The 11,244-nt window shown below is 47.6% G+C and overlaps 2 protein-coding genes across 2 annotated transcripts; one reads left to right on the top strand and one right to left on the bottom strand.

Moving 5' to 3' along the window:
- The first annotated feature begins 95 nt into the window (after nucleotides 1-95).
- On the top strand, nucleotides 96-3,502 carry LY6G5B (lymphocyte antigen 6 family member G5B). The gene is made up of 3 exons (XM_079146361.1): nucleotides 96-874; nucleotides 994-1,122; nucleotides 1,386-3,502. Exons 1-3 carry the CDS (start codon nucleotides 817-819, stop codon nucleotides 1,784-1,786), a joined length of 588 nt encoding a protein of 195 aa, XP_079002487.1. The 5' UTR covers nucleotides 96-816; the 3' UTR covers nucleotides 1,787-3,502.
- A 1,439-nt stretch (nucleotides 3,503-4,941) lies between these two features.
- On the bottom strand, nucleotides 4,942-8,914 carry LY6G5C (lymphocyte antigen 6 family member G5C; the record flags this gene model as incomplete). Its single annotated transcript, XM_079147387.1, has 3 exons — nucleotides 4,942-5,096; nucleotides 7,144-7,311; nucleotides 8,800-8,914. The coding sequence occupies 3 exons, from the start codon at nucleotides 8,912-8,914 to the stop codon at nucleotides 4,942-4,944; spliced, it is 438 nt and encodes a 145-aa protein (XP_079003513.1).
- Between the last annotated feature and the right edge of the window lie 2,330 nt (nucleotides 8,915-11,244).

The raw sequence follows: 11,244 nt of genomic DNA, 5'->3' as shown, positions 1-11,244 counted from the left end.
GTGCTGGACCCCAGGGGCCTCATGGCCCAGCCCACCCTCCCCAGGCTGAAGACAAGCACACATGGGTGACCCGTGGATTTGGTTGATATTTTTAGTATAGAGAAATTAGAATAGCTAGATTGGGTGTGGGAAGTAAAATGTCAAAAGGAAAAAACGAGAGACAATAAGGTTTTAAAGACAAGAACGTTTGTTCTCTTTGAGTGCCATGGCTGTTTGTTTATAAGGGACTTAACCAGCAATATTATTTTTCAGTTTTGGTTTTAAAGGGAATATAGTCCTAAAATAAACAACTGTAAGGGGTGGAGAGGAGGGAGGAGATCCCGAACTGCTACTCAGTGGTAGTCCATGTGCCCCCTGCTGGGGTATGTGGGACATTCTCCTCAGAAGGGTGGGGAATACTTGTTCCTAGCTTAGGGGAATACTTCCCAGCACAGTGGAAACTGGCCCTATTTTGTGGGGAAGACAGGAGATGGTGCCAGAGACTGACACTAATCAATCCTTGGGCCCTTGAGGGAAGTAGGGGCACGTAGGATAAAGATTAACAATTGGACAAAGATCTGTGGTATTGCCCCTGCCTGGGCCATTGCTCCCACACTCAGGAACTAGACTTTATGGTTTAGGACATGCTGTGCCTCCTGCCAAGTTAATAACTTCCTCCCCTAAGCTGGAATCCTGCCCCAGGCAAGAATATAGCTCCACACCTATAACCACTCCTGCTCAGTCTGCTTGTCAAAACCATCCTGCAGTTCAAGATCAGATCCCTTCCTGGGGTTTCAGGCATCCTGCAGGAACCACCCCTCTCTCCTGAATTCAATAATGAAGGCCTGTAAGCTTGTAGGCGTGCTGGTCATGGTGGGCTTCACAGTGGGAAAGGGTAAGTGAGGCCCAGGGGCAGGGAAGAAGGGGGAAACAGTCTAGGAAAGGTGGAGCTGGAGCTCTGGATGTTTGGGATCCTAGCCTCTGCTCCTATCCTTCCTTCTTTGGCATCCCCAGGTCCTGTTCCCCAGGTCCGGATCTGCCACTTGTGCCTTTTAGAAGATCCTTCTGTAGGATGCATTTCGGGCTCTGAGAAGTGCACCATCAACGGCTTATCCCCATGCATGGTGATCACCATCTATAATAGTGAGTAAAGTCCTAGGAGGGGACTGCTGGTGGGACAGCTGCAGCTTGGTCTCCTCTCATACAAGAGCTGCCTGGGACCTGGGCTACAGGTAGAAGACAGCAAGATCTTGGAAGGAGGGGCAGGGGTTCTGGTGGCCTCTTCTGAAGGTGCCCAGGATAGAAATCAGGCCTGGGTGAGAACTGGGGAGTCAGTGGCAGGGGAACCAGGTTTGGGGACTGTTGGAGGCTATTATTGGGGATTATAGCTGTCCCATCTCCTTTAGATAACAAGGTTCGCTTCCTTATCCGAGGCTGTGGACAGTACAACTCCTACCGCTGCCAAGAAAAACACAGCACCTACTCCTCAGAGTACTGGTATGAGGCCCAGTGCTGCCAGTATGACTACTGCAACGCCTGGTACAGCCCCCAGCTCCAGAGCTCCCTGCCTGAGTCCCCCAAGAGGCCCATAATCCAGCCCCTGTCCAACTCCCAGATCTACCAGTTCTACCAGGCCCTCAACCTCTCATTGCCCCTGCCAAGCTTTGATGCTAGGAAGGAGCCTAAAGGCCAGGTCCCCCTGGTCACTCTGCCCCCCGAGCTGGGCTTGTACATTGCTGACCTGCGCCACATGTACTTGTTCCTCAACAGTTCAGGACTTCTGGTTCTTCCCCAGGCTGGACCCTGACACCTTCCCTTTCAAAGATTTCACTCTTCCAGAGCCTTTCCTTAACACAGCATCTTGTAGAACCCTCAGAGAATACTACATCCTCTGACCCCTGTGATCTCTTTGGACTCCCTCCTTTGGACCTCCAGTGTCTATATGGTTTTGGTTTAATTTCCTCCCAGGAACCCTGGTGCTGCCTTTCTTTCTCCTAGTAAAGAATCTCAAGTGTGGATTCTGCCCAGACTGACCTGAGAAAGGCATAGAGGTTCCCATCATCTGAGTGTTTCACCTTTCCCTCCTCTCATTCTGGTCACCTGCCACATCCACTCAGATCTGGTACTATATCCCCTGTCTTTTGCCTATCTCTAAGAGTTAGTGTCAGACTGAACTAGCAGCAAAAAAGACTAAGGGTAGAGTGCTGTGAAGATTTTCTGACATGACAATCTAGTGTTCCTGCCTCATTATCTCTACCAGCCCCTCTCCTGTCCTAGTTTCCTGTTGCCTGTGACCTTTTTTTCACAATGTTTGTCCTCCTCAGCCGTATTCCACCTCACTGAGTACTGATACACATGTCCATTGGTGGTTGGTGAGACGAAAGGGGAGGGTTTGTCCTGCTTTGCTCTATATCCCCCATTTCCCTCCACAATAAACAGATTGGGCTAAATCTGTGTCACATTATTTGTGGTGTCAGGTTAAGATGTGGGCAGGTGTAGATAGAATAAAGAAAGTAAGTGGGATTCAAACAGGATCGGAGAGCCTCACCCACTCTTACATGGCCTTTGTGGCTTTTTGGCCTTCCCCCAAAGGGCCCACATCCCTTCCTACCCTCTGCTCAAAGATCAAAGCCTGAGGATTGTGGCTTTCCTCAACTTTAAACATATTCTGCAAAATCTAGAAGAAACTTCAAACTAGGAAGATTCAGGATCCAAATCTCAGAGTCATTTGGCACTGAGGGATCTGGGCTCCTTCCTGTCCTTAGTTTTAAAGTGTAGTGACACCCAAAAGCCCCCTCTATGGGGGTTCAGGTGGAGGTGGGGATGTGCTAAGTGTGCACTGGCGAGACTGCAGTAGCTGGATCTTTAATATTTTGTTTCTGACATTGCAAGCATACAGAAAACAATAGTGGATACTCACAAGTTAGCCTTCACACATTCAACAAACACTGGTCACTGCCCTGAGCCAGACTTAGTGTTAAGTACCACAATTCCCACATAAGTATAGACAGGCATCTGCCTTTCCCAAGCTTGCAGCCCAGTGTTGGGGTTATGAAAACTTTCTGCAAGCAGTACAGCTTTGTGACTGGTAGGCCTAATCCCAGCTCCTCTGCCACTTGGTTTAGTCTCTCCCAGCCTCATTTCAGTTACATGTCAGGGAGGAAAGATAACCTCGTGGTTGAAGGAGTACATGTAGATATGCTCAAGCACACACAAATATATATATATATTTAAACTTTAAATATATTTATACTTTAAACCAGGCACCTTGGCACACACCTGTAATCCCAGCAATTTGGAAAACTGAGGCAGAAGGACCACAAGTTCGAGGCCAGCCTCAGCATATTAACAAGAACCTCAGCAACTTGGTGAGGGTCAATCCCCAGTACCAAAAAGTGAAAATTTAAAAAAATATATACACATAGGCCAGGTACAGTAGCACATGTATGTAGTCCCAGCGGCTCAGGAGGATCATGAGTTCAAAGTCAGCCCCAGCAACTTAGCAAGGCCCTAAGCAACTCAGTGAGAGCCCAAATAAAATATTAAAAAGCGCCCCTGAGTTCAATCCCTGGTGCAAAAAAAAAAAAAAAAAAAAAAAAAAACACTTTATAGACAAATGCACATATAATTTTTATGGAGGGGAGGGTACTGGGATTGAACTTGGGGACACTAGACCCCGAACCACATCCCCAGCCCTATTCCAATTTTATTTAGAGACCGGGTCTCACTGAATTGCTTAGCGCCTGGCTTTTGCTGAAGCTGGCTTTGAACTCAGAATCTTCCTGCTTCAGCCTCCTGAGCAGCTGGGATCACAGGTGTGTGCCACTGTGCCTGGCCACACATGCAACTTTTGATCCTACTTTTTAAAGCCTTTCTGGCAATGCATACAGAAGCTTGTACATAACGTAAGATAGGTTTTTGTCATGAATGCATCTGTATAACCTTCCCTCAAGTCAGCTTAAAGACCTTTACCACACCCAATACTGCTTTTATGTCCCTTCCCATGCACTCCTAACCCTCAGGGGTAGCCTTAGAGCAGCTTGGATAAGTTTTGTCTCTGCTTGATGGAAATGGCATCATATACCACATACTCTTACCTATTCAGCATGTTGCAGATCAGCAAATCTACCTATTGAACGGCCTACACTGGGGCAGACACCAATGTTAATTTTTAGGTCATGAGGCAGTTAAAGGTACAAAAACAAGCCTTCTGTGCTCCCACACCTTGCTGGGCTTCCTGTCCCCCAGGACCTCTAACTTCAGGTAAGACAGAGAAAAGCCCAAGCTTATAAGCTCTAGCAGGCCAAATTGGAAGACAGCCTCAGACTGAGGAACCCAAGGCCCAAAATTGAGAAATTAGCTGAGGTCCTTGAAGAGGGACACAGCCTGGGAATCATAGACCAGGGCTCTGTTGGGCCTGATGTGCCCTTCTCGTCCACCTATCCTCCTTGGACCTGGACCTTTTGCAGTCATCCTTCTTGCCATCACAGTCCTCTGGACCTCCCTCAAGCCCCACACTGCTGTGGTTTCACAGAACTTTTAAGCATGCCCACTTAATCTAGCCTTCACCATAGGAGGGCTTCTATTCTTTTTCACATTTTTATGCCTAGAGCTGAATCAAAGATACTGAAGTTGGACAGGAGTAGAGCTGGATGCCCCTTTCCTGTTCCCATGATGGGCCATTCAGGGAGTTTTACCTCCACCAGAAGAGAGACAAACCAAACACTTTGCCCAGCCATTTATTTCAAAGGAACACCTGGGGACTTGGGGCAAGAGAGGGAGTAGAGGAGAATTAACCAAGAGGAGGAAAGTCCAGTCTGGGGTAGTGACTTGAGGAAGGCAGGGAGGGGCTGGGATAAGGGACTGGAAGTTGCCCTGGCTGAACCCAGATAGAAATCAGAAGGGTGGCAGGAAACTGGCAGAGTTTTACCCCGAGGTTCTCTGTAATCCTTCGAATGAATGTTAAGGTACTCTGTTTTTAGGGTCGTTGCAGAACTCCAGGAAGCAGCATTTAGAGTATATCCAGAAGCCAGACACAGGAGAAGAATAAGTATATGAACAACCACTCATCTGTTCCCGGCTGCGGCAGTCACTCACCAAGATGTCAGTACCACTGCCTGTGGAGGGATAACAAACTCCAGTGACAAGGAAGTTCCAGTGAAGAGCCCAAATCCTCTCATTTCCTTCCCCAAAATAAACTTCCCTGGGCCAAAAGAAAAGACTTCTAGAATTGGGTAGGAGTGTGGAGTGCCCAATAAGTCACAAGTCATACAACTCCGAGGTTTCTCATGGAAGGTTGGGAAAAAAGAACCATTTGAAAATTTAACGCTGGAGGAGCCCAGAACTAAGCTAGAGTCTGTAGAGAAAAATGGGGAGAACCAGCACTTTCAGACCCATGTAGGAAAAGGCTGGAGGAAAATATTAGAGGGTGGCTTGCAAAAAGGAGGTGGTTTATCATTTATCTTCTAGATCAAAAGCAAGAAAATAGGATGATGATGTCTTTGCTATTATGTATGTATTAAAGGGGGAAAATTCTTTGTGTCCCTGTCCCAAAAAGTCACGCACAAGGATGTTCACTATTGCCCTGCTTGAGATAGAAAAATATTGGAAGTATCCTAGATGCCTATCAATAGTGGGATGTATAAATCAGCTTTGATATGCCCACTGCCATGGAGTACAGTGGAATACCTCAATAGAACAACAAAGCAGTTTACAAACTGATATGGACACATTAAGTCCTCATAACTGTCAAATTTATAAAGCAAGTGCAGAACAGTGTTTGTGTTTACTGTGGTATGCTACTGTCTGTGAGAAAAACGAAAGGGAATAAAAGTATGCAGCATATTTTGAGTGAAATGTGCATAGAAGATTGCAGAAAGGATAAAGTAATAAGAGGACTGGGGAATGTAGGCTGGCCATAGAGTAGTTTCCTAGCGTTCTTGAGGTCCTGGGTTCAATCCCCAGCATGGCTAAAAAAAGAGAAAAAAATGTAATGAAATGATGTAAATGAAGGAAGTTTCATGCTTCAGATGTTAAGAACACCATATCTGGAGCCACTACTTCAGACTCAGATTCAGGCAAGATTTTTTGTCTTTATGCATCTTTGTTTTCTTATCTGTAAAGTGGGTATACTGCCTCAGAAGGTTTTAAGTACTTGGAACAGCACCTGGCACAGTATATGTGTGGTGTGTCTGTTAACTTAATAAAGGCAGGAGAAAGTCAGGTGTGGTGGAATGCACCTGTAATTCCAGCACTTGGGAGGCTACAGGAGTTGGAGACCAGATTGGGCAACATAGAGAGACCCTATCTCAAAAGATAAATTAATAGCGGGGCTCACTGGCACACACCTGTAATCCCAGTGACTTGGGAGGCTGAAGCAGGAGGCTCACAAGTTCAAAGCCAGCCTCAGCAACTTAGGGAGGCGCTAAGCAATTTAGTGAGACCCTGTCTCAACATTAAAAAAAAAAAAAAAGGGGGGGCTGGAGATGTGGCTCAGTAGTTAAGCACTCTTGGGTTCAATCCCTGAATAATTTTAATGATGATAGTAATAAGAAAGAAAGAAAAAAAAGGAAAGGGACTAGGTGGAAGAGCAGACATGAGGAAGGAGAGATTGTGGTCAATTCAGCAAGTTGAAAATGAGGTGGAGTTGTCCAGTGGACAATAGGACACAAGGAAAGTGGTTTAGAGTAACATTCAGATCCAGGAGGAAGTACTCTGTGGCTGCTGGCTGAAGTCAAGGAAGCAGATAATGTCCTCTAGGAAGAGCTATGCAGTGGGAAGACAGCTAAGGACCAAACCCTGCTAAACATAAATCACTCAGTTTCAGGGAGGATAAGGCAAGACAGTTCAGGTGACTGTGAAGAGCAGTGAAAGTTTCAGTAGAGTGACACTGATAGGAACTGCACCGATCCACTGGGGAGCAGCACACTTGAGGAAAGGCCCATACCTCTGGAGATCTCCAGGGTCCCCTTCAAGGTTGGGTGCCAGCGAGGGTAGGAGCCAGTCAACTGAGGGAGGGAAGTTGGTGGAAGTGGGATAGGGAGTGGCTCTGAAAAAAAGTGATGGAACAGTGTCCTAGGGCTATAGGAACAAGACTTGGGGTACTGTTTAGGAGGCTGGAAGAAGCTAAGAGGACTGGGCCCATGGTGCGAGAAGGCAGCTCACTGTTCTTTATATGCAGAGTGATGCAGCTGCTGCCAGCTGGGGTGAGGCAGATGTCTGATCCCAGAAGGCATCCCAACTCCTTGGTTTCAAAGAGACATCTATAGCAACGCAGGTATTTGGGGAGATGAGGTGGTTGAGGGGGTCCTGGGTTGTCAGGAACAAGCTTTCCTAGAACACAGAGAAGCAATGGCCCCAAACCCCTCATACCTGATTCCAGGTTGGCCAATTCCACTGTCCCCTCCCCACCTCTGAAAACCATAAAATCACTGATTCTTTAAATCCATTTTGTTTAGTATAGCAGAAGTTTAGTCCTTATTAAAAATCTTTGTTCTCTCCTCTTCTATCTCTAAAGATGAGACTTCATTAAATCACTCATTCATTCATTCAACATATATTTGAAGGACTAACATTTGCTCAATGCTCTGTATCTCTCAGATTCACAGGTGAGGCTGAGGCAGCCCATTCCAGCTTTGTACAGCCCTGTTACGATAGTTCTTCCTCTGTGATTTGATTTGTCAACCCCCTGCCCCCACAACTATCTTCCACATATACTTTATTTTATTTGTGATACTGGGGTTGAACCCAAGGCTCACACATTGCAGGAAAACTTTTTATTTTGAGATAGTATCTAACTAAGTTACCTAGGCTGGCCTAGAACTTGCAATTCTCCTGCCTTGGCATCCTGAGTAACTGAGATACTCCACCACACCTGACATGGATATGCTTTCTTTTTTGTGGGGTGGGTGGGTGGGGTACCAGGATTTGAACTCAGTTGTACTTAGCCACTGAGCCACATCCCAGTCCTATTTTGTATTTTATTTAGAGACAGGGTCTCACTGAGTTGCTTAGCACCTCGCCTTTGCTCAGGCTGGCTTTGAACTTGGGATCCTCCTGCCTTGGCCTCCCAAGCTTCTGGGATTACAGGTGTGCACCATTGTGCCCCACTTGACCATGCTTTATTAATCCATAATGCTCAGAAGTGAAAACAAGAGTGCATTACAGGCCAGAAGACTCTGCTTCATGCAGATAGGGTACTTCGAGCAGCCTGTGCCACATGCTTCGTTTTGGCAATCCTATCACAGGACAGGCCCATATTAAACTTTGTCCATTCAAACACCCATTCTCTCCCTCCTTCCCCAACTACAGGTATATACATCCCCCTCCTCCTCTGTTCCTCAGCTCAAACCACACATTAATGAAACCCCAAAACCAGCACTTTTGTGAGACAGAGGCAAATACTAAACAAACAGTTTGAATCCTGTTTCTCTATAGATGGTGCTTTGCAGCCCAATAAGATTATCAAACTGGATTTAACCTTGTTCTACCCTGTGGATTCTGCTTCCATCATTGGGAAACTTCCTTCCCAACCCTCACTATTCTGTTGTCCTCAGATTTGGATAGGATTCCTTCAGTATCTCCATTCAGATCACTGCCATTGAGTGAGACAGACATGGGGCAGTTCCTAGAAATCTCCCTCCGCGTTAATATCAGTCCTTAGGCAGACCCTGGGAATTCCCCACCACACCTGTCTATTGCATCCTTCCTGCTGCCTGGGTTTACCTGAGCATCCTGGGAGGGATGTGCCCAGACACTTGGTTTATGGATCTTTCCATCCAGCAGGCCAGGAGACCCTTCTGACCCATTGGAGCCACTTACCAAACACCAAGCTCATCATGATCATCACTATTAAGAGGATGCTGTACAGGGGGGATTGGGGGATGCTGTGGAGGCCCAGAGGCCCCAGACTCAGGCTCCCTGCAAGGCCTGCCATGAAATTCACAATTGCCCCTCTGGACTCTGTTCTGGGCTTATATTGGTGGAAAAGAGCTTGGCCAGGAGGAAGGAGAGAGGCAACACATTTGGGATGGAAATCAGTGCCAGAACAGCCAGGTCAGAGTGTCCTCACCCACAGGTATTCCAGACCTTAACATCCTGCTTGGGGCAGGGACCCGAAACAGAGGAATAGAGGGGAAACATTTATATGTGTTCAACAGAGACGTTTATTGATTTACTGCATCAGATGTTGAAGATAAACAGTGTACAAAGCCCCTGCCCTCACAAGGCACAGTCTAGTGGGGGAGGCAAGTCAACAGGCAATGGTGTGAGGAGGCAGAGTGCTGCTGGGAGCACCTGGACAGTAGCAATCATTATCCAGAGGAATTTCAACAGAGAAACGCGATCAGATTTCTCATAAAAGATTGCTAGTCTTACACATTGGAGAATACATGGAACTAGGGAACTATTCGTGAGTTCAATCACAAGAGGGCGGCCTGGTCTCGCCGAAGAAAGGAAGGGACGCTGAAGAGGAATGAACCTAAGCTACAATACATTTAGAAAAAGATTATAAAGATTTGGTGTCAGAATCAATGTTGGGGTGAAGGAAGGAGAATAGGTTCGCATAAGGAGGTGACTGGTACTACCATTTCCAAGATGGGGAAGTAGTGGTACTTTCATGTCTTTCCAAAAGTGAAGATATCTGGATCAAAGAGAATCAGGAACACGCTCTCCACCCCCATACTCAGGCGGGTGCCCCCTTGAGGTTCCGGGGCACCTTCTCCCCCACAGCCCCTTTTACTCCACCCCCTCCCAAGCTCAGCTGCGGGTCAGTGGGTCTAATCTCCGGCGCCCACAGGTTCCCGCGCCGTGCGTTCTCTCTCCTCGCTTGACTGCACCTTAGAACTCTGGGGAGGATGCGGGGGCGGTCCCTGACCAAGCACAGTTCTCTGTTCTGCGTCAAGCCAGCGAAAACTGCGCGTGGGGACCCAAAGGTGAGCCAGCGGACACTCAAAGCACGAAGCTGCTTCCCCGAAAGGTGGTGCTGTAGTACCACCATTCTTCCAGGAGGATTCTGGAGTTCGTGGCCCCAGGCGCCCCGCCCATTCCCTCCTCCTGGACCTGCGGGCTCCCCAACCTCCCTAGATCAGTGGCAGACAGACTCAGGGATTTTACTTTTAAGGACACTGGGCTACGGGAGGGCCTCGGCGTCCAGGACAACATCGCCTGCTCCAGTTTTCCCGTTGGAAGTTCGGGGCGGGGCCCTGAATTCAGATTCCCGGTTACTGGCCTTGGCTATTCAAGAATCATGCGATCTTGAACTGTTAACGGGGAAGATGGGAAGAAACCCACGGGAAACGCACGCCCAGACAGGACGGGAAGGAAGAAACTAGCGAAAAACGCATGCTATTGCGCACCCCCCCCCCTCCCCGCCAACCCCTAGTCTTGGAATGAATGTGAAAGAATGGACATTTTTTTTTTTAAGCTGTCTGAGGTCACCCTCCCAGTTATCTTAACTCCCTAAGGTCACCCTCCCAGTCATCTCAACTCCCTAAGGTCACCCTCCCAGGAATGGGAACAAAGCCCTTAAAGCTGTTCCAAGAAACAGCCCCAAACAGAGAATAAAAGGGTAAATTGAGCCAGATAGCCAGATAGTGCTCAAACAGTAGGATTACCAGAAACTACTGACCAGAATCTACACCCTGTTGTAAAACATTGTGAAACATGTTGTATGTTATCAGCAAACCCAGACCCCCTTTGAAATTTCCCGGCAGCTTTGTCCCCCTTTTCCCTTTCATGTGCGACCCCTCCCAATGTGTGGTTTCTGCCTTTATAAACCTACAAGATTTTCTGCTAGGGACTCGACTCCTGGAGTTGGGTCCCAGCGGCGCTGGAATAAACACCTCTTGCGGTTTGCATCAAGTGACGCCTCCTGCGGTTGATTGGGGTTGCCGTCCATCCATGGGACAGAGTTGGGGTTTCCTTTTTGGGGGCCTTACAAATGAAATTTCAACACTGTATTACAGAAAAGTCAGAGTAACGAAGAACTGGGGAGAAGCACCTGCCACCTGTCTATTGAATGAGGGAGCTCACGGACTGATAAGGAAAAAAAAGAAAAAAATCAGAGGGCCGGGGCTCCTCTTGAAGTGAAAAGGGCAAAGCCGGGTCAGAGGGAAATTTTACGGAGCCCTCAGAACCCCTTGAATATAACCGCACCTAAAAGACCAAGAACGAGGAGCTAAGCGAGGCTGAAGTGGGGCTCCCCGATCCCTAAGAGGTACGGGAGAACTTGCAGTAAGGTTACAACGCCCGCAGGCTCTGGGCAGA

This window comes from Sciurus vulgaris (genome assembly GCF_902686455.1).
Source record: "Sciurus vulgaris genome assembly, chromosome: 7".
NCBI lineage: Eukaryota > Metazoa > Chordata > Mammalia > Rodentia > Sciuridae > Sciurus > Sciurus vulgaris.
The sequence above is the reverse complement of the archived record's forward strand: the minus strand, read 5'-3'. Positions and strand labels throughout refer to the sequence as shown.

Bases quoted from the DNA above. Each gene is read 5' to 3' on its own strand.
- LY6G5B (XM_079146361.1), top strand. From the start codon at position 817: ATGAAGGCCTGTAAGCTTGTAGGCGTGCTGGTCATGGTGGGCTTCACA. The intron at 875-993 runs GTAAGTGAGGCC...TGGCATCCCCAG, and splicing joins GGGCTTCACAGTGGGAAAGG to GTCCTGTTCCCCAGGTCCGG. The intron at 1,123-1,385 runs GTGAGTAAAGTC...CATCTCCTTTAG, and splicing joins GGTGATCACCATCTATAATA to ATAACAAGGTTCGCTTCCTT.